General features: G+C 40.9%; 2 protein-coding genes across 5 annotated transcripts; both read right to left on the bottom strand.

The window, feature by feature from the left end:
* Positions 1-1,104: 1,104 nt before the first annotated feature.
* LOC310874272 (uncharacterized protein) lies at positions 1,105-15,098 on the bottom strand. 3 transcript variants are annotated; one of them, XM_083787008.1, is made up of 4 exons: positions 14,942-15,098; positions 4,938-5,069; positions 4,602-4,703; positions 1,105-3,710 (listed from the first exon to the last, which is right to left on the bottom strand). In XM_083787008.1, the coding sequence occupies exons 3-4, from the start codon at positions 4,669-4,671 to the stop codon at positions 2,422-2,424; spliced, it is 1,359 nt and encodes a 452-aa protein (XP_083643134.1). In that variant the 5' UTR covers positions 4,672-4,703; positions 4,938-5,069; positions 14,942-15,098; the 3' UTR covers positions 1,105-2,421. The 3 variants fall into 3 exon arrangements, with proteins under 3 accessions (XP_083643134.1, XP_083643135.1, XP_083643133.1); XM_083787009.1 differs by lacking the exon at positions 14,942-15,098 and adding an exon at positions 14,693-14,729; XM_083787007.1 differs by lacking the exon at positions 4,938-5,069.
* A 1,650-nt stretch (positions 15,099-16,748) lies between these two features.
* Positions 16,749-21,704, bottom strand: LOC310874346 (GTPase IMAP family member 8-like). Of its 2 annotated transcripts, none has more exons than XM_083787115.1 (6): positions 21,629-21,704; positions 19,923-19,976; positions 19,119-19,823; positions 18,184-18,882; positions 17,873-17,991; positions 16,749-17,576 (listed from the first exon to the last, which is right to left on the bottom strand). In XM_083787115.1, the coding sequence occupies exons 2-6, from the start codon at positions 19,951-19,953 to the stop codon at positions 16,791-16,793; spliced, it is 2,340 nt and encodes a 779-aa protein (XP_083643241.1). In that variant the 5' UTR covers positions 19,954-19,976; positions 21,629-21,704; the 3' UTR covers positions 16,749-16,790. The 2 variants fall into 2 exon arrangements, with proteins under 2 accessions (XP_083643241.1, XP_083643242.1); XM_083787116.1 differs by having other exon boundaries at positions 17,383-17,532.
* Positions 21,705-23,138: the final 1,434 nt, after the last annotated feature.

The raw sequence follows: 23,138 nt of genomic DNA, 5'->3' as shown, positions 1-23,138 counted from the left end.
CAGTAACAAGTTTAAGTTCCCTGCCTTACCATTTATTACACACTGCAACTAAAGGAAGAGTCAAGCCTCTGTTGACATGAGCAATGTGCTCGTCTACCTCTATCACCTCCAGGCCAACATACAACCCTCTAGCACCACGGTCTGACGTCAATATCGGTAAAGGGTGCCAAGTCCACAGGTTCATGTACTTTTTATTTGAATTGTAATCCCCATAGGCCCTATGGGGATTACAATTCAAATAAAAAAGTACATGATCTAAAATCTAAAATCCCCCTATGGCATAGGGGGATTTTAGATCGCCTCATATAAGAACTGTGTTTGAAAAATAAACAAATTGTTTCACTCATGGATATGAAGAATCAACTGACTGAGAGAAAACGCTAATATTACTGCTGCTGAATTAATTACATTTTCACTAGAAACAGACTGTATGAAATATGAGTGACTGACTGTCGTAAACGATAGACACCTCCCTGACAATATCGCAGAGACAGTTTGTTTATTTTTGGACCACAGCTCTTACATGAGACGATTTTAAGATTGACTTACTTTTACTTAGGCCCGTCGCTCCCAGTGGAGCATAGGCCATCTACGACTCTTCTCCATCCAACACGGTTTTGGGCTATCCTTTCTGCCTCCCGCCAGCTGATTCCCTGTCTCTTCAGCTCCGCCTCAAGTGTCCCGCCTCCAGGTGTTTTTGGGTCGCCCTCTCTTCCGCTTCCCCTGGGGATTCCACGTCAGGGCCTGGCGAGTGGTGCTGGTTGTTGGTTTCCTCAGTGTGCGATTTTAAGATGACCCCATGTTATTCTCCATAGAGTCTATAGGGTCATTTTGACCTGTTTTTTTCATTTTCAAAATCAAGGGAAAGGTATGTTAAAATATTCTTTTAGGATATGGAAATGGTTAGATGTGTTAGTATTGTCTAGTACATAATATGCTTGTCATTACTAACAATTCAATCACTGTTTTTTTCACTCTCAGGCACCGCTGGACAGATTAGAATTTGGTCAGAGTTTATTGATGGGATAGCCCCTTTAGATGCAGTATATCATTTTAGAGGGGGTCCTATGTACAGGTAAAACAGTGCAGTACAGTGCAACTATACACAATACACTGACTACACAATACACACATGTACAGATACGCTTGCTCATCCTCTCCCACCCACACCCCCAGCCCTCAACTCATTGTATACAAAGACATGGAGAATACAGTATAGTAACAGTACAATGACAAAGGTGAGAAATAAACAGTAGTACAAGCAATGTTAATAGCATGAACAGGTTGTTTCGAGGTGTGAATACAAGGAAGTCCTGAAGCGGCCAGGAGAGGGAACAGATCTAAGAGAAAGAGGAAGATTGGTCCAGTCACATGGAGCTTTGTAGTGGAATGGCCTGTAAGTATGGATGTTGTGTATGTCTAAGTGGATGTATATGGTTCCAGTGACTTAATGTTTATTGCAACCACAGGTTGCATTTACTATGAATCAAGAAATGAAAAAAATCTGCACGCCATTTTCGGCTCCCAAATATTTATTTTACTTATTTGGGAGCAGAAAATGTGCAGATCTTTTTCATTTCTTGATTTGTACTTTATTTGATCCAGCACCCAGCCTACATAGGTACATAGATGTGCATGTTTTTTTTTGGCTGTTTGTTCAGCCTTCTCTACCGCATTTACTATGAAACCATTCTCATACCGTATAGCGAATGTCAATATATGGCCATATCAGGCTTCGTAACATCACGCCTCCATATATGGTCACGCCTCGTGACATCATGAAGACCCTTAGATCTTGTGCATTTTTTTGGTCAAAGACACTGTTCATCTAACCCTGGATAACCATACATGGAGAAGACTGGATGATCACCTAGATCTGCATATTATATAGAGCCGGCCAGCAACTCTACATCTGACCTCAAACCTCAGACCCTTATATCTCCATATATGGAGCTGATCCGTTCTGACATGCCATATGTTGATCCTTTCTCACCCGTCCTTCCTTTTCTGATATGTTGATCTGACCTCATCAAACCCTGTACACTCAAGACACGCTCCATATATGGCCAGTACAGAATTCATTCCATATGTTGATCTGACCCCCCCCATGCCAAGGCATCAGCGCTCGCCCAGCAGTCTGCCGTCACCCAGGCGGATGCGTGTTCACGACCTCAGGGTATCTTATTATGTTATGTTAAAATGATTTTGGTATTTTTAAACTACTTACTGCTGTATTGTCTGAAGGAAGCCAAACCAAAAGAAGTTTTACTCTTATGTACCTGTACACAAGACGTAACAATAACGAAACACAGAAAGGCCCTTTCGCCAACCCCACCTAGGGTATGGGCACTGATGACGTGGAGAGGAGAACACTCCCCCAGGGCCAACAGCGTCCCCAGCAGGAATCGAACCCAGGACCTTCTAGCTGTGAGGCGTTGGCAGTACCGACTGTGCCACCGTGCCCCCTGGACTTTTAAAATGGCTGAATAAGCTGGCGTGATTAAGCTGATGTCTTTTAAAGTAACCTGGGTGATTGAATCTCTTATCACAATGTTGACAGTGGAAAGGCTTTTCTCCAGTGTGGACACGCTGGTGTTCGCTCCGATTACTTGACGTTCTGAAACTCTTGTCGCAATGTTGACAGTGGAAAGGTTTTTCTCCAGTATGGACACGCTGGTGTGCGTTACGATGACTTGACTGAAAGAAACTCTTGTCACAATGTTTACACCGAAAAGGTTTTTCTCCAGTGTGGATACGCCGGTGTCTCTTCAGTTCAGACGACTGAATGAAACTCTTGTCGCAATGTTCACAGTGGAAAGGTTTTACTTCTGTGTGATGACGCTGGTGTGTCTTCAGGTCAGATGACTGAGCGAAACTCTCGTCGCAATGTTTGCACTGGAAAGGTCTTTCTCCAGTGTGGATACGCTGGTGTGTCTTAAGAGAACATGCCGCACTGAAACTCTTGTTACAATTTTTACAGGGGAAAGGTTTTACCCCAGTGTGAACACGCTGGTGTGTCTTCAGGTGACCTGACTCACTGAAACTCTTGTCACAGATTTTACAGGGGAAGGGTTTTTCTCCAGTGTGGGTACGATGGTGTGCCTTCAAGTGACCTGACTGACTGAAACTCTTGTCACAAAGTTTACAGTGGAAACGTTTTTCTCCAGTGTGGACAATCTGATGTCTCTTCAGTTCAGATGACTGGATGAAACTCTTGTCGCAATGTTCACAGTGGAAAGGTTTTTCTCCAGTGTGGACATACTGGTGTCTCTTCAGGTCACCTGACTGAGTGAAGCTCTTGTCGCAATGGTCACAGTGGAAAGGTTTTTCTCCAGTATGGACACGCTGGTGTAACTTAAGACGGTATAAACGGCTGAAGCTCTTGTTACACAGTTTACACTGGAAATGTATTTCTCCAGTGTGGACAGCTCCACTTGTCTCCCCCCAATCATCACTGTCTTCAGTGACTTCAGTGTCAGATTCGAGCTCAAGTTCAATTTCAGAGCAGTGTGAAGAGATGTCTTCATCACCATCTTCACTTTTCACTGATAGTAATGTCAATGTTGATTCGTCAGGCTCCTCTGGTCTTTGAAATAGCTCCTCCGGTTCCTCTTTAATGTGTGGAGGCTCTGGTTCCTCCTGGAGAAGACGGGGGCTCCTCTCCTGTTCAGGACAAACCTCCTCTTTACACACAACCATGTGCAGGATGCCTAGGAAAAATATATATATTAAAAGAATAGCATGATAGTCAATACTGGATTTCTAAAATGTAAATCTATTTTTCTATCTTCCTTGTTCCATGTATATTGTCTACTAAGACTGACCAAACAGTTACTTAATAAGAATTTGTCTGTGTCTAGGGATAATTTCACAAACCACTGATCAGCGTCAACTTTCTTGTGCATGCTGCCAGTAGGCCAGCATCTAATATAATGTGGTGCAAGTTATGATCATGTTTCAGTTTCAGTTTCAAAGTTAAGTTTCCAAACTTTTTGTGCTGAGTTTATGTTCCCATTATGACCACGGATATTCTCTGAACTGAATTGAGCTTTCACTCTCTGTACTTGGTCCCCTCGTTTTCCCCTCTACACCAAATCTTATGTGGTGCGTAAAATGTCCCCCGCAAGAGCATAGGGATGATAGTTGGTGGTTTAACCACAAATCAAGAGGCTTATAAAAAGCCAAATATCTGTGTTTCTAGACCTCTCACCTCCTACAGAGACACGCTATAAAATCAGTTTTCAACTACTACCAAACTACTTTTACCAAGCATTTCTGGCTTTCGTGGCTGGAGGTGCAGTCATGCAGTTGGCGGCTTGAGCTGTGTGACAGACACACCCTGTTGTAGATGCTTTGGTCTACGACCACTCTCTAGAAAAACGTGGTGCCGTTTTTCTCGTTTATTGCATATTTAATTATGCCTATGCATAGTGATTGATTGATTCAGTACTTTTAGTATTCAATCAATCCAGTCAATACAGTAAAACATTTAGGGCAAAAAGATAATCAAACCTAGGGACTTGGTTCCATTGTGGTCCTATAATATCCGGATATTATAATTTTTGTGATTATTATATTATAGTTAGGGAAAAAAGGCTTACTGAGGTGTGGGTGGTCTTCAGGTTCCTCCTGTTTAATAGAAATGTCCCTGGAAGAGTCTGGAGAGTTCATCTTCACCTGCAGTCTGGACTCCACACACCGGTCTGAAATGAAAAATATATATTTTACTTATGCACACCGCTGCCATCTTGCCAGCAAGGTGCTAACTGCAACTTCCCATTGACAACCTAAATTGATTGATTGATTGATTGAAAATTGTATTAACAGTTTGTAGAATGGGTAGTTGGGTACATTTCAAAGAAAGTACAGGTCAGGTCAATACAAAATCTGCTAGGATAAAACCAACAACTAAAAGACATTGCATGGATGGGATGCACCTTGGACGTATCCTCAGTGGTGTATCCCAAGGTCATCAGGGTTTCGGGTGCAACATCATACCCCACCTCACTCAGGTGACCCAGCCGGGGTGATCAATTCCCGGCTTCCCAGTCAATAAAAACTAAACACTTCTATAAAAAAGGAAAAATGGATATCATCATAGCTCTGGTCCATAGCTCTAATGCCTTCATTAGAGCTCTAATGCCTTCATTAGAGCTATGGAACTGTTCTCTTCCTACGCTTGCATAAATGCAGACCAGCCTCTCATCTGTAGCGTAAATATAATAAACGTTTTACCTACTCATCAATACAAAGGCAGTTTGTGTAATTAGAAAGCCTACTTTCCTTAGTGGACGACTGGACGCACTCTTAGTCCCCCACCACCAGGTGGGGGGCTCAGAGTGCATCCACTAAAGTAGGCTTTCTTTTATATTTCCGCTACAGAAGAGAGGCTAGTCTGCATTTCACTGTAAAGATATACCGAACAGGTGTTCTAGTTTGTCGTCAGACCATGTCAACTTCAGTCCCTTGTTGTCCGCGTCAACCGTCGCCGTAGAGACGGACCCACAACGACAGATGTTTTTCACAGTGAAATAATGCGTAGCTGTCCGCGTCAATGCCTGTGTTTCCCCTTTATTTTAATCACAATTCCAAACAACATAGCCTATAGCCTACCGATGTGATTCTTGTCTTAAGCGTCGGGCAGGCGTTGTGTGGAGTCTGTGGACCTTCGCCAGGTTTTGTTGTTGTTGACAGTCACGGGAAGAAGGGGTTGTCTGACTCTTTCTGTTTCTTAAATTATCCATTAGCTTTTATACATTCTATTCTATTCGCCATTGAAGTATGAGTACGTGTCACGTACATTAACCATGTAGCCCAGCATGTAGTGCGTGAAAATAAACGCATTGATGAATGAAGGAATAAAAAATAAAAATAAAAAACCTTTCTGACGGGATTCGAACTTGTCTTGTTCTCAGCATAAGTTCACCCGTCTGGAGCATAGTCCAGTGTGCCATTCTATCCATGACGTTAAGCAACCACAATCACATTATCTAGTATGGATGGAACCAGCCATTAACGCACAACCATGATCACTAGGTTAAGTTCAGACCTCAGTCACCACAATGGTTTGCAACATAGCTGTTTAATACTGATTTGTTAAACATCTCTCACCATCATCACCTAAATTCACCTTAGAGTCATTATGTTATACAGGCTACTTAGAAATTGTAAATAATTGAAGCATTATAGGGTAGACAGTGTGTTTATAACATGACTTCATAGACAACAAAGATCACTAAAGAGGCCAAGTAAATCAGCCAACCACATGATTTAAAAGTAAAGTTATTTTATTTGGCACATCCCATACATAGTACACAAGAGTAACATTCTTGCCTTGCCCACTGTTCTACAGTGTGGAACAAAAATGACCACAAAAGGGCACACTGTCTGATGTCTGATTGCTCCTGATCACATCAGGACAGTGGTTGCAGCTCCTCTGTATCAGTTTGTAACCTTTCCATGTTGATGGAGCAGGTGACATTGGTTGGCAGTGTAGAAATTCACCATAATAGATGTTAGGGTTGAACTTATCATTTAGGCATTTAGCAGCTTTAACTTATCCAGAGTGACTAACAAGTTACAATAAGCAAGGTAAACATGCATCAAATGCAGAGAGACAAATGTTGCCTCAGTAAACCAGGATTACAAATAATTTACACATTGAAACTATAGGATAGTATATACATAATTAACCTAGTATCTAAATAGCATTCCATCTCAATTTAATTGGAATCTTTGCATAAGTATGTATGGTCATCCAGACTAGGCCAAGACCAACAAGACAGGTCATCTTTTCTTTTCTCCCACGATTTTGTAACACATTTTACCACCAGTGCCAATTTCTTAAAATGTAATCCTGGGAGCTACTCACCCTCTGCCAACCTGGAGAGAGCCCCAAACTGAACTCATCCTTCAATGCATGAGGAGTGAGCAGTGTTTTTAAACAAAAGAAATAAGGCCCAAGCTGAGCTCATCCTTCAATGCATGAGGAGTGAGCAGTGTTTTTATTACTTAAAAAAAAAAGAAAAGGCCCAAGCTGAGCTCATCCTTCAATGCATGAGGAGTGAGCAGTGTTTTTATTACTTAAAAAAAAAGAAAAGGTCCAAGCTGAGCTCATCCTTCAATGCATGAGGAATGAGCAGTGTTTTTATTACTTAAAAAAAAAGAAAAGGTCCAAGCTGAGCTCATCCTTCAATGCATGAGGAGTGAGCAGTGTTTTTAAACAAAATAAATAAGGCCCAAGCTGAGCTCATCCTTGTGTTTTTAAACAAAAAAATAATAAATAATAAGGCCCAAGCTGAGCTCATCCTTGTGTTTTTAAACAAAGAAATAATAAATAATAAGGCCCAAGCTGAGCTCATCCTTGTGTTTTTAAACAAAAAAATAATAAATAATAAGGCCCAAGCTGAGCTCATCCTTGTGTTTTTAAACAAAAAATAATAAATAATAAGGCCCAAGCTGAGCTCATCCTTGTGTTTTTAAACAAAAAATAAATAAATAATAAGGCCCAAGCTGAGCTCATCCTTGTGTTTTTAAACAAAAAAATAATAAATAATAAGGCCCAAGCTGAGCTCATCCTTGTGTTTTTAAACAAAAAAATAATAAATAATAAGGCCCAAGCTGAGCTCATCCTTGTGTTTTTAAACAAAAAATAAATAAATAATAAGGCCCAAGCTGAGCTCATCCTTGTGTTTTTAAACAAAAAAATAATAAATAATAAGGCCCAAGCTGAGCTCATCCTTGTGTTTTTAAACAAAAAAATAATAAATAATAAGGCCCAAGCTGAGCTCATCCTCATCCTGTTTTTAAACAAAAAATAAATAAAATAAAAATTATGGCTGGCCAACGAGTGCAGTGATTTATGCACAGGGTATGCAGGCTGGGCACAAATACTCCTCATCCTCATGGTTCTCATTTATGCCTACACATAATTGGTGGTACCATAAGGCACAAGAGGTGCATTGAATCTGAAAGAACATGAATACATTGTTATTCATGTATTTAGTTAAAGTTCACTCACAGTTAGGTTTTTGTATTGAGTTGTGCTTGAAATGTACTGTAATTCTGCAAACTGTTAACGAATACCTCAATCAATCAAATTAAAGAAAGCATGTGCTCTCCATGTAAAGAACTTTAAACGTTTCCTACCCAGTCATCCACAGCAGATGACCTTCCTGCCTTTCCTGTTGTTACCTCCCCACAAAAGCGGCAGAGTTTTGCCAGGTCATCTATGAAAATATATTATTATTCAGTTAAGTGAAGTCAAATGTTTTGCTTTTGGTGAGGCTAATAAAAATCAAATATGTATATGAAGCCTACCAGAGTCCTCCATTAACTTAATGCCAATGTTGGCCCTTGTGACATTTATGTCGGACTCGTACTTGGTCCCCATGAGCAGCTGCTCTGCAATCTTAAAATACAGGTTAGTGTTAGTTGTGTTCTTTTAGAATGTATGAAATTAATTGTTACTATAGGATATAAATTATAGTCTATATAATTACTTTACTTACTTTGCATACAAGCACCCCACAGGAAGTTGCATCCCTTTGAGGAGGATGAGAGACAGTCTCACACTGCCACCGTGAAATGGTGCCGCCGCTCATCCTTCGTATATAAGCTCTGAAGAATAAACAAAACTGTGTGTTACGTGCACGTCAGAAACCATTGAACATATTTACAATGAAGCACAATAAATGTTGGATTTTCTTGCCTTGTTGCATTCTCACATGTCTTCACCTTCTGGGGTGTAGCCATCATTGGGTCAACAAAAGTAACCCTATTCTCCCTGGGATACATGACCTTCAGTAGATAGGATACATTAATACTTCAAAATATTAGTTGTAAATATAGCTGCATAATTTGCATTAATTAAAATTCACTTACTACAAGTGTGTAGTGGCCGTCTTTGCACACTGCCCCCATTATGATTTCCCATGCCAGGGGATCAATCTGCAATTGATCATTTAATTTGTGAACATGGTGTGATTGTAACACTGTAACACTTTTAAAAGCAAACGTTATCCTTACTTTTTTAACGCCCCTGGATTTTAATTCCCATATAAGGGTCATCTCCGATACAGGTATGACCTTGATTGCCCTTTTGGCCTTTTGGGCCACCAATGCCAGGTATGCATTTATAATCTACACACACACACACACACACACACACACACACACACACACACACACACACACACACACACACACACACACACACACACACACTAAGTTACAATTAAAAAACACTTGCATATCAACACTTGCTCACAAAACAAGACACTTACTTCGCAGTGGACCATTGTTCCTGGGGCAAGGCTCTGAATGTCCATGGTCAATACTTTGAATTGGTCCACCTTGGACCATATAATTTGGCCTTTTTGACCTCTCCATACAGCGTGGAGAACTGCAAAATCAGAACATTTCAGTCATTCAAAATTGTACATGGCATTATTATTCTGGATGTCACATTATTGAAGGTATTTACCATCTTTATGATCCTCTCCTGATCTGGCAGGTGGTGAGTTTGAGATGCCTGCAGATGGTGGGTTGTGGAGGGCAGGTGGAGGCCCAGAGGGGCTGAATGAAGGCTGTGCGGGGCCCAGGTCAGGAAGAGGGCTGGAACAGGGACTGGGTGACTGCAGTTGGGGAGGGTGAGGAACAGGAGGGTGAGATAAAGGACAAAGCGGTGGTGGAGGGGGGTGAGCCAGAGGAAAGGTTCCAGCTGGCTTTAGAAGCTTTGCTGGAATCCTCTCCTCTGGCTCTACGTAGCGCGAAAGCTGGTCCAAATTAGCAATAAGCTTCTCATGTTTGTTCCCAACCAAGTACACCGTTTTGTCCTTTATGTCGGTGATGGTGTATGGCCCCAGCATTGCTGGGGCCATTTTACCTCCCTTCCTCTGCTCCTCCCTGATGTTTTTTTTCAGGACCAAATCCCCAACTGCAAAGTCGTCATCCCAGCCCTGCTCCAGCTTCCTCTTCCTGACCTTGTCCTGTTGTTTTTTGACATTGCCCCGCACAGCCTCATATATAGCGGGTTGCTTTTTCAGCCCCTCAAAGACCTCCTCCTGCAGCACCAACTCCTCCATTCTTTCTGGTGTCACCTAAAGTACAGAAAAATAAAAAAAATAGCAAATGTATAACGGGGTTTCAACGTGACTTGGTGCTAACAAAAGGAGCCACTTACATCATAGTCCACCAGAACCTCCGAGGGGTACCTCGCCTCTCTCCCAAACATCATGTAATACGGCGAGTGCAACGTGGTGAAATGTTTTTTGGTGCGCACAGCAAACATTGTGGCCTGCAGATGTTTATCCCATGTTTTTGGGGTTTTAGCACAGTGTGCTCTGAGAGACCTGAAAATGTTCACAATACATATAGCAGACATTAAGATGCATTCAATGTAGTCTACAGCAGTCTACAACATGAGTTGTGTAGGTGTGTCTGGACAGAGATGCAATTAACTTACCTCTGGATGGTGCTATTCATTTTCTCCACCTGGCCATTTGTCTGGGGATGGTATGGCGCAGAGAAGCTGCGCTGGATGTGAAGCTGTTCACAGAGCCTCTTATTCACCTTAAATTACATTTTGCATTCATAATAAATTAGATTTCTAATGGAATTTGACACAAATAGCAAAGTGCTACATTGCATCAAAGTCTCAAAGAAGTATCATAATTCTGCTCAATGGAATGATTGAGTCCCAGCCCCGACTATACACAGCTACTACAAATTATAAAAAAGAAAAAAAAGAAAAGAAAAAAAAAAGTATAATTTGTAATGTACTGTATATATTGTATGTACTGTACCTGGTTCCTGAATTCTGAGCCTTGGTCAGTCAAAAGACGTATAGGTGCCCCCCACTTGTAGACATAATCTAAAATACACGCCGTGACCGTTTCGGCATCCTTTGTTTTTAGGGCGTATGCCTCGGACCACTTTGTGAAGTAATCGACTATTACACAGATGTATTTGTTACCATCCTCTGTCTCTGTCAGGGACATCAGATCCATTCCCACCAATTCAAATGGCTCCTTGACCTGAAAATAAGTTTGTTTAAAAAGTGGTAGCCCATCTTAGCACATTAAGATGCATGGGATATTCAGTTGCACAAGACTCACAGAGATGGGGTTGTACTGCACTTTGCCTTTTAGGTTGCTCCTCTTTAGTTGGCAACTTGGACACTCTGCAACCTTAAGTCAAATGATATGCACATTAACACACACACACACACACACACACACACACACACACACACACACACACACACACACACACACACACACACACACACACACACACACACACACACACACACACACACACACACACACACACACACACACACACACACACACACACACACACACACACACACACACACACACACACACACACACACACACACACACACACACACACACACTCTCTCTCTCTCTCTCTCTCTCTCTCTCTTACCCATTTTCTGATGTCCTTTTCCATACCAGGCCAGAAATATCTCAGTATGATAGCATTGTGTGTTTTCTCTGACCCACAGTGACCTCCAATGTCACTATTATGGAATTCATCAAAATACGCTGATGCCTCCGCAGCCGATAACACAACCTACATAGTTAGATAGCATAGAGATGAGATAGACAGATCTTTTGTTACCCATGGGTAATTAAAGTCTTTGAGCACCAAAAGTAACAAATATATTTACCTTAGCCAAATGTGGCTCTTGGTTCTTCCTGCGTTTGCACCAGTATTTCAGCACACCATCTAGTACAAATAAAATTCAACCTTAAATGTGATGGCAAAAATATACAATTTCTGATCTTATAAAACAACTTATGGAGATTGACAGTGTAACAGCATACATACCATCAAGCACGTAATTCTCATCTCTCTTCTTTACATTCCACCTGTCCTGCTTGGTTAAAGTTTTTCCTTCTTCAGGCTCTGGATACTTTTGGTGTAACTTGAAATCCATGATCTTTTTGTATAGTTTTGGGTCCATATTTTCTCAGTATATTCAATCTTAATGTAATGCAATGTAATGCTACGTAATGCTACGTAATGCTCCTACTCCCACAGAGGTGTGTGTTTTGCACAACCTTATATTGTGTTTGTTAATTGAGCAAGCCAATTAGCATCACACCTAAGTCACCCCCCCTCTACATTTTTTCACACCATGTTAAAGGGATAGTTCACTTTCAAACATGTTTGGGTTGATTTTAAAATCTAAGCTGGCTTTTGTGAGCACCCCAGACAGTTTTAAAAGTTTGTTGATTCAGTCTGATATTTGATATTAATTTTATCAAACATTGCCAACTTCCTATACAAACCCATTGAACTTAAAACTGATGAAATATGCCTATGTATTTAAGCCTGGATGCTACTACTCACATTAGTCAGGGGACATGAATAAAATCTGGGAATACATTTCTTACCAAGAAACTGTCAAACTAGGGGGTTTTCATCATGATTCTGAATCCATTCCAAACATTAGTTTTGCACAAAAACACTCCTTGGGCTTAAAAAGAACATAGTCGTCATCACAAATGTGATGAGGTCAGCACATTCGGGCACATTTGGGTAAGTGTCTATGGCTGTTTTTAGCCCAAGGAGTGTTTTTCGTGCAAAACTAATGCTTGGAATGGATTCAGAATGATGAAAACCCCCTAGTTTGACAGTTTCTTGGTAAGAAATGTATTCCCAGATTATACTGATAATATTCCCTGACTATGTATGATATGGATGGTTACTAGTTGCTGTCATGGTTACTAGATCTAATGAGTTAACTGAGCAAAGGCTGTGCTTCATGGCCAGACCAGTTTGCTCAGCATTAGCAATATAAGCGCGTATTTGCCTAGTATTCTATTATTATTATTATTATTATTATTATTATTATTATTATTATTATTATATATTTTTCCCCCTTCTTTTGAGAGAGAGAAGACAACATGACAGACTATTTGATGCCCTCTTATGTTGGATATTTTAGGGGGCCTGAAGGGATTGGCAAGCCGAATAGTTATTAAAATAACACAAACAAAATAAATGCCCCCCCCAGAGTTGGTGCACCCAGTGGCCACCTAGTTCACATATAGAAAGTACTGTAAAAACTCAAACTGCAAAACAGAACAAGATGTGTGTGTGTGTGAGAGAGACCAGGGGTCAATGGGTCATTGGGTCGTGCTCAGACATGGAGACATACAGACATACAAACTCAGTCAGTTATGGGAGCAGTTGGCACCGCTCTGAAATGAAGAAAAAAATATCTTAACTAAAAATGTTTCCATATGGTGCCCAGATGTCCCTAATGCCCACCTATGCTGTATCTAAAACAAACAGTTTGTCTACCTATAATGCTTCATATATTTAAAATGTCTAATAAATAACGATCAGTCCCTAAGTAGCCTGTATAACATAATGACTCTAAGGTGAATGTAGGTGATGATGGTGAGAAATGTTTAACAAATCAGTATTAAACAGCTATGTTGCAAACCATTGTGGTGACTGAGGTCTGAACTTAACCTAGTGATCATGGTTGTGCGTTAATGGCTGGTTCCATCCATACTAGATAATGTGATTGTGGTTGCTTAACGTCATGGATAGAATGGCACACTGGACTATGCTCCAGACGGGTGAACTTATGCTGAGAACAAGACAAGTTCGAATCCCGTCAGAAAGGTTTTTTATTTTTATTTTTTATTCCTTCATTCATCAATGCGTTTATTTTCACGCACTACATGCTGGGCTACATGGTTAATGTACGTGACACGTACTCATACTTCAATGGCGAATAGAATAGAATGTATAAAAGCTAATGGATAATTTAAGAAACAGAAAGAGTCAGACAACCCCTTCTTCCCGTGACTGTCAACAACAACAAAACCTGGCGAAGGTCCACAGACTCCACACAACGCCTGCCCGACGCTTAAGACAAGAATCACATCGGTAGGCTATAGGCTATGTTGTTTGGAATTGTGATTAAAATAAAGGGGAAACACAGGCATTGACGCGGACAGCTACGCATTATTTCACTGTGAAAAACATCTGTCGTTGTGGGTCCGTCTCTACGGCGACGGTTGACGCGGACAACAAGGGACTGAAGTTGACATGGTCTGACGACAAACTAGAACACCTGTTCGGTAGTTTGTTATCAGCGAGCCAGGTGCAGATTCTACCGAGTTCAGAGCTGAGGGCCTCTTCAAAGTCCTTTTAATAGACTGAAAGTCTTCAAAGTCCTTAGACTCACTAAATTGAGAAAGGACGCAATCAAGTCACCCTGCCGAGTCATCCACGTACAGGAACAAGTCACAAGCTGATGTCATGTCGTTTACAGGAATTATGCTTCCTTGTGGAACGCCACGGAGGGGGGGGGGGGGAGAGACATTTTCTATTCATAGCATTTAAAGACATATACTGTGCAAATATACACTTAAAAGGATATTGTGACTTTGTTATATTTGATTGAGAAAAAGAAAAACAAGATACAGAGAAAATAAATATATAACACCGTCGTCACCTGTTTATTTTATTCCTGTTTTAACAGGCATAAGAGTGCTTTCCAGCAGCTCATCTGCATGTGGGTCTTATGACTGAGACCTGTGACATATACCTATGGGGTTTGCAAAAATCATATACGGTATACTGTAGAAAAAAGGGAAAACGTGTGCTTTATGGAGATCAACCATGCATTTAAACTCACCAATGGGGTTACATTGTCAATAGCGACATCATCATCATCAACAATGCTGCAACAAAACAATTTATATAAATCTTTTGCTGCTGCTAATTCTATTTGTGTTCCATCTTACATGGGTCAATGATGAAACACAACCGTGATTATGGGCGCGTTCGGAAATACCACACCGGAGCACACTCGCCTATTAGTTTGCATTGCACAGTGGGCTCAGTGCGCTATTTCCGAACGCGCCCTATAGTTCATCGATCTTACCTGCTGTGCTTCAGTGGTTGAGCTGCTAACTCCTGCTAGTAAACTGTTATAAGTTGTCCATGTATATCTAAGTCTGTGTACGACGACACTGTTTTAAAACGACACGCTTTAGTTTTCTTGTTGTTGTTATAAATCATGGTATTTTAACGTCAACAACAGTCAGCCAGTCAACCAGTCAACAGTACTAAACGTAGGCTACTGCATTGTGGGTATGTTCTTCTTCTGACCAGGTTGGAGAGGTTTTCTCTCTGCTCGACTTCCATGTGGTCAGGTAGGACACCTACTGGTTGACAAGAGGTATTGCATACAACTCAAAGAAAACAACTAGTCTTCCCAAACATTCTCTCCATTAAAACTCAACAGTATAGTAAAATGCCTACACTTTTCCCCGAAAGTAATTATTTGTGACACATTGTGATCTTGTAGATCTGACTGCAAGTTATGGCCAGACCAGTGATGCCCCATAAATGGGAGGCTATGGTTCATTTGGTATTCATAATGAATATGGTCGATCACTATTATTTGTTATTGTGTTGTGTTGGAATAGTATCAGCTACAGATGATGAACAACAGCCCTGTTAACCATTGTGGTTTCTGGGACACAACTACAGTATATAGCTACTGAAGCTACAGTAACACCTGTCTAAAGTGTTCACACCAATCATTATACATAGTATAACTACACCTACTGTATAATATGCCTTTTTAAAATATTGTTCTAACTCAGGTTCATATTATTATAGATAGTTATTGTTATATCTATATTGTAGGTGTATTCTGGTTACTAGCCTACTTCTACTTAAAATATTAAGTATTATTATTCATCATCACACCTCCACTTCATAATAGCTATGCTTATTGTAATGTGTCTTTATTGTCTATACACTCTAAACATCTGTATAGTTAGTAAACACTATTATAAAATAATAATAATAATAATAATAATAATAATAACAACAACAACCAGTATTGTAATCTTACATGAACCAGTGATTTATTTTCTGATAGATGAAACAGAACAGTGTACATTAATATACAGGATCCAACAAAGTAAAAAATAATTAAAAAATACTATTATGTTATATAAAATGTATATAATCTAGATCAGAGCCAGACTGATGAGAGGAAAAATAAACCTATTTCTTCACAATTTAGTCTGTTGTATCCAACTCGGGAGGACGTAGAGCCTCCATCCTACTCTTCCTGCTGACAGATGCCGCCCCATGCAGCCTGTAAGAATACGTGCAGTGACAATTAGCCCTTCGCTAAACCCCACCCCAAAAAGCGATTGTCTAATGCCTTTCCAAATAGTTTAGCAATTATTAATTAACTGTTGCTATGCAGGACAAGCTTTCGTCCGTAGTCTTACCGTACAACATGAAAACAAACATTTGTCCAGTGCATAGCCTACTGCAGGCCTACTGCAGGCCTGGTTGACTAGATTTAGAAGACATTTTGATGCTCTCGCTACTGAAATGATTGATTGATTACATGCATTGATTGATTACATGCATCTCAATGGGTGAGAAGGACAGCTTGTCAACAGTCAACGTCATTTTCTTGAGCGGTAGGAGCTTCACTCATGGTGTCATCATATCCTGAGGATGCTATTGGTCCACATTCAGCCAATCAACAACCTTCCTGTCAGGTGACCAGCGGTATGAACTTTCTGCTTCAGATGGTGTTCCACCACTCACTGCAACAAGAGACAGCAAGACATTTACAATGACAATAAAAACACACCTGGATGTGAAAACCCTGCAGCTCAGCGCACCATCTCTACATGACTCTGTTCCTCACATCTGAACCATGATGTAATTTTGACCTTTGACCTCTTCCACCCCAAAAGTTAATCATCTCTCCAATACAGCCTAATGATCATTATAAAAATATGCACGCAACGTGCACACACGCACGCACGTGCGCGAGCAGGATACTCACTACTTGGCGGAAACGCGCTGTCCATGCTGCTTGTTCTCCTGACACCTGGCAGGGTTGTTTTTTCTTGATCCTTCACTGCAAACTTCAACATCCTGTCTATCAGCTCCTGCTCTCTCTTCTTCCATTCTTCTTCTCGTCTGTTCCATTCTTCAGCAGTGAAGTGTCCTGTGTCTCTGTCGGACGTGTCCACTGTTGTGTCTGAAGGCTCAAAGTGTCCTCTGTTCCTCGTCACCATGTCTTCTATTTTCTGCATCAGCACGTTTACTTCTGAGATGTCCCACTTGGTACCATGCAGAACATGGTACCTGTCGCCACATTTCTCCAAGAGCCACCTCAGAGGTTCTCCTTCAGACTCTATGTACTCCTCAACACGTCTCTTTACCAGCCAGTGTCCCCACATGAACAGAACCAGAGCGTGTCTCCAGACTCTGTCCCCCAGCAGCTCCAGGTGTTCCTCCACTGATCTCCTGTCAGCTTCAGAGAAACTAGACCTGACATCAATAGTCACCAGGACAGCATGGGGTCCAGGAGAACACAGAGTCACACCGTGTAGAAGGACATCTTTGGTCTTCTGTGATGGAGGTGTAGTAGTCGACCAGTCTGGACAGTTCACCACACTCACTGTTCTGTCAGAAACATGTCTCTGTTGTCTGACACAACAGACAACTGTCAGTTTAGTCTGGGTTTTAAACTCCTGGAATATGAGGTTTACTGTATATTAGTCAACAAAACAAAAAACAAAACATTATTTTATCCTATACTATAATCTAAAGCTAAGCATACCCGCCTGTCCGTGTGTGTGCGTGCGAGACATACACGCGCGCACACGCAGTGACGCACACACACACACACGCACGCGCACGCACACACACACGCACACGCGCACACACACACACACACACACACACACACACACACACACACACACACACACACACACACACACACACACACACACACATGTATTCACATTCATATCATATTACTCACCTTGAATGGCGTTTCTGTAAACACACTCTGCTGCAAAATGTGGTTTCCAGCTCTGTTCTTGTCCAGCATCTTTCCACCAACCAACATCAGCCTAACATCTACTAGACTCTGACGTTCACCTGAAATGCACGCGCGCACACACACACACACACACACACACGCACACACGCACACACACACACACACACACACACACACACACACACACACACACACACACATTAAATATTAATCAATACAAGGCTGTACAAGGACAGACTAAACGAGAGACACACACACATGCGCGCACGCACAGGCTTTATAGTCGTCACCTTCAAACAGAGCTTTCAGAGCAGTTCTTTGTCTGCGTGTCTTGGTCATGAAGGTGAGGACATGTCCCTCTCTGTTCCTCTTCCTCTCTGACACCTTCTCATCTCCATCGTCTTCATAGTGTCCACCTGTGTTTGCTGACACCATGTTCCCTATCTTCTCCAGAAGCTGTGTGACCTGAGTGACATCGGTCCTCTTATTGTTGAAGACATGATACCTGTTCCCACATTTGTCAACAAGCCAGCGGAGGTCTTCCCCTTCGGCCTCAATGTGCTGCTCAATGCTTCTGTTTCCCACACGGTTTCCATGGGTGAACAGTATTATAATGTGACTCCACACGCTCTGTGACAGAAGTGTCATGTGTTCCTCTACTGCTACTCTCATTGCTTTTGTGAATGCTTCATCAAGAGGAACCGCCAGAAGAACAGCATGAGGTCCAGGAGGACAGAGAGACACACTGTTCTGGATCTCCAGTTTGTCCATCTCTGAGGTGTTCTGTAGTGGACTGTTGTACCACCAGCCTGGTGAGTCCACCACTGTCACATGTATCCCTGCTACGTCACCCTGTCGCACCTCACACTGCACTGACCTCTGACCTCCCCGATTAACTTTGAAACCGCTTCCTGTCAGAATGATGTTTCCTGCTGAACTCTTCCCAGAGCACTGCCTTCCCAACAACACAGTCCTGAGGTCAGTCAGTCCTGTAGAGAAAACATTGTTTACTTTCACTTTGATCCTTTTTTATTTAAACAATTCTGATTCTTTTGATTCTCCGTTTCCATTCTGCTATTTTAACCACAAATTGTTAAAATAGCAAATCACAAAAACAACATGTAGTAGAAATATTTGAAAAACTATGAGACAGACAGACAGACAGACAGACAGACATCTCTTGGTGGAGATTAAATATTCTTTCTTAAAGTAAAGCAAAACATACCAACATCTTTTGGAAGTCCAGTTGTTTGTCTCTGAGTGTCTGCCCTCCTTTGTTCTGCTCTTCTTCTGATAGTTCTCTCCTTCTCGTCCAGTTCCTCTGAGACGTGTTCTTCTGTCTCATAGTGACAACCATTACTAGTCACCATCTGACCTACCTTTTCCAACAGCTCAGTGACCTGACTACCATCTCCTCTGTCATTAATATTAAGAACATGGAAGCGGCCTTCACATTTCTCAGTAAGATATCTTAACTGATAGTTAGAGCTAATGAGATCAGGTTTCATTTTGTTTTCGTCAGCTACAGTGAACACTACAATAGTGTGTTTCCACACTCTGTCACCGAAGAGAAACCTCACATGCTCCTTTGCTGACATCCCTGTTCCTACATATGGGAGGTCCAGTCTCACCACAAGGGCAAAGACATGGGGTCCTGGAGGGCACAGATTCAAACTCTGTTGTATTTCTAACTGAATCAGTTTTGGGGTTAGATCTAGGGGATGAGAAGACCTCCATCCTGGAGTGTCAACTACAGTGACCTGTCTCCCTGACACTATTTCTTGTCTCATGACACTCATAGTTGTTCTGTTCTTGTCAAAAGCATCTCTGCCCAGGATGATGTTTCCTACTGAAGTCTTTCCACTGAGTTCACCTCCACGTCTTCCCCCGATCAGAACAATTCTCACTTCTGATGGGTCGCTGTTTTTCCCTGGTTGGAAAAATAAATATAATATTCATAAAGATCACAGATGTGACTAAACCAGTAACAGTTTGTTGGTTTTATGTGTTTTAATAGTAGGCTACTCACCTGTGATGGAAGCTGAGTTTCCACTGGCCATCCTGTCTACAGCTATTATTTTAACTGTAAAACAGTAACATCATAATAACATAATTAGCTTTTATTATTGTTTTGTTATCATTACTGTTATACTTACATCACACATTTGACAATATAATAAACTACAGCTGTTAGCTGACAATTAATTGAAAATATATTGTGTTGAAGTAAATAACAGATCCCTCCCCGATACATACGGTATGCAACTTAGGCGGTAGTTCACTCAGACACAACTCATATCTGTTTAATCTCTAATCTAAGTTTCGGGCCCCAGGCTGACTGCAGTACCTGTTAGACTAGTTATATTTACTGTTCAGTGCTCTGATCCTGTCTAGATCCAAATACTGTGTCCAATAATAACACACACACACAGACACACACAGACACACACACACACACACACACACACACACACACACACACACACACACACACACACACACACACACACACACACACACACACACACACACACACACACAGCCTACACACCGACCTGATGATATATCAGGTTTTTCTCATCCACGGCACCACTAAATTACACTGTTATTTTTTACAAACTCATGTCATATTCCAGTATGACATTTTTTTTCTTTCCCCCTGCATGTCACGAAGGAAAACTTGAGAGAATATCAGTTTCCATTATAGGACAGACTATAATTATATGTTTAACCACTTGAACCCCAGCAGCCCTATATTCTGGAGGAACGTTCACCAAAAATAGCAGATCTACAAGCTCACAACGTGTCACAACAAGATTTGCTTTTTGGTGAAGAAGGTTGGTGTAGATGGAAAAAGGACAGTGTAACTATAGGTCCGTTTTACAAAGTCTAGAGTGTCTTAAAGGACAACTTTAGTTTCTTTCAACCAAGGTTCATGTTTAGGTTGTTATTAGACAAAGTAAAAGATGATTGTGAACTTCATTTTAATTTGCTGCTTTCTTTAGTTTTAGGGATTTTAGCTGTTTTTGACAGGGGGGCGGGGGCATTCGAGCATGGGGCTAAATATGTATTATTTTACACAATTGTATAGCGATTTCAATTTTTATTATTTACTATAGTCCTACTAGACCCCAGGAAATTACATCTGTCCACAAAAGATCACAGGATCTACTGAATGTGAAGGTAGCCTACTGGGGAGAAGCCACACTGTGTCGTAGGCTCAATATGTCAGTTTGACACATTCAGTAGATCCTGTGATCTTTTGTGGCCAGATGTAATTTCTTGGACTATAGTAATTAATAAAAAAAATACATATTTAGCCCCATGCTCAAATGCCCCCCTGTCACAAACAGCTAAAAACGAAATAAAGCAGCAAATGAAAAAAATAAAATAACCTTCATCTTTTACTTTCTCTAATAACAACCTAAAACATGAACCTTGGTTGAAAAAAACTAAAGTTGTCCTTTAAGTGATTATACTGGAGTGATGTTGATCAATTCCATATCATCCAATATCATCAAAGTATTTTAATCTAAAGCACCCCTGGACTTCCTGTCACGGCACCACTTTGAGAAACCCTGCAATAGGCTCCATTTGTATTTAATGAAGACATACAATATTTCACCAGCATCATCTTATAGTAGTAAAATGTATTAGTACAGTCAGTCATACAGTTCTATATGTAAAACCATCATCAAATGTGTGGTTGTTTTTCTGATAGGCTACGGTTCTTACCCGTCAATGAGTCTCGTCTCACAGTCACAGGTACCTGTCACTGTCAGTAGATTGAGCAAGAGCTTGAGATAGTCCCACTGTGACAGACAGATATCAATTTCCCTGTTTATAAAGACGTGGCGTGATGGGCGGAGAGAGAGAGAGAGAGAGAGAGAGAGAGAGAGAGAGAGAGAGCAGAGATTCCACAGAACCGGGAGTCAGATATAAAGTTCATACCTAATATTAAAATGTTAAACAACAAGCAAAATGAGAGACATTCCAAAGATTCCCATTTCTACGATATATGGAGCTACCCATTTAGCCAAATAATGCTCTACTAAATTGCAAGACATTGTTCAATTCATCAAAACATTTAGAGACATACAAATAGACACTTCTATGTAGTTAAAGAACAGAACAGGAATTCATCATATAGGAAGCAAAAAGGGAAAAGATAGGCCTACATATACAGTGAGGGGAAAGGGGGGGATTCAGATTTTACAGAGGCCAGTTTCGAATTGCAGCCATCCGTAGGTGCCCTTTGAGAGCGGTTTTGAAGGAGTCAAGGGATTCACATGTCTGTTGGTAGGGCGTTCCACATTTTGGTGGCATAGGAGCGAAAATAATTTAGTCCCTTGTTTGTGCCGATAGTCTGTATGCTCTGAAAAAATAAAACAACAACATCGATTGCAAAACTGACAGACCAGTGACACTGCATTCCTTAAAAATTCTGCCTGGCCCTTGCCTTATCTTTTTTAACTCTTAAATTCCATTGTCATTCGTCACATCACAGTAATCACAGCAATGTTCCAACACTTAGAACAGTGGTTCCATTTCCGGGTAGCCACTCTGCCTACCCGGAAATGTAGTCTCTGGGTTGTTTGACTCGCCCAAACAGGATATGAGTCCAGCGTGTGCTACATTGAAACCGGCTCGGCAGTCTGCGGTTGGCTCTGCGTCCAGCAGGAGGCAGTATATGGGTTAAACAAAAATGCAAAAGCTAGGTGAATGATATGTTGCTCTAGTTTCTACAATATTAGCTATTATACACAGCTTGGTTAAATGCTTGATTCCTGAATTGAGTATTTTTCTACCAGTCTACCAGTGACATCAACGTTAATCGTTAGGCAGGTTTCTTATTTCTTTCTTTCTTTCTTTTTACATACGTAACGTTTTTGACTGTTATAACATGAGAACATGTTTTTATTGAAATATATATTCCCTACCTTTAATTTAATTATTTACTGCTTCTGTCATTGGCAATTATCCAATCTGAAACGACAACCATTCTTTAGTGTTTTCTAGTAGTTTTGTTTTGCTCTGACAAAAATATTGTGTCTGTCACATATACTGTAGCCCATATGTCCATAACTGTTATTTGTCTGGATTCAAATTATAGCTAAAATGGCAGATCTACAAGGTCCAAATGCTATGTTTGTGTGATGCTGTTAACGAAGAAGGGTGTTCATTTAAAAATAAAATACATCGATTAAATTCAACATTTCAATCAATTCACCATTTCAATTTCAAT

Source organism: Protomyctophum parallelum (genome assembly GCF_964188405.1).
Source record: "Protomyctophum parallelum genome assembly, chromosome: 17".
In the NCBI taxonomy this organism is placed as follows: domain Eukaryota; kingdom Metazoa; phylum Chordata; class Actinopteri; order Myctophiformes; family Myctophidae; genus Protomyctophum; species Protomyctophum parallelum.
This window is presented reverse-complemented; position numbering and strand designations above follow the sequence as displayed.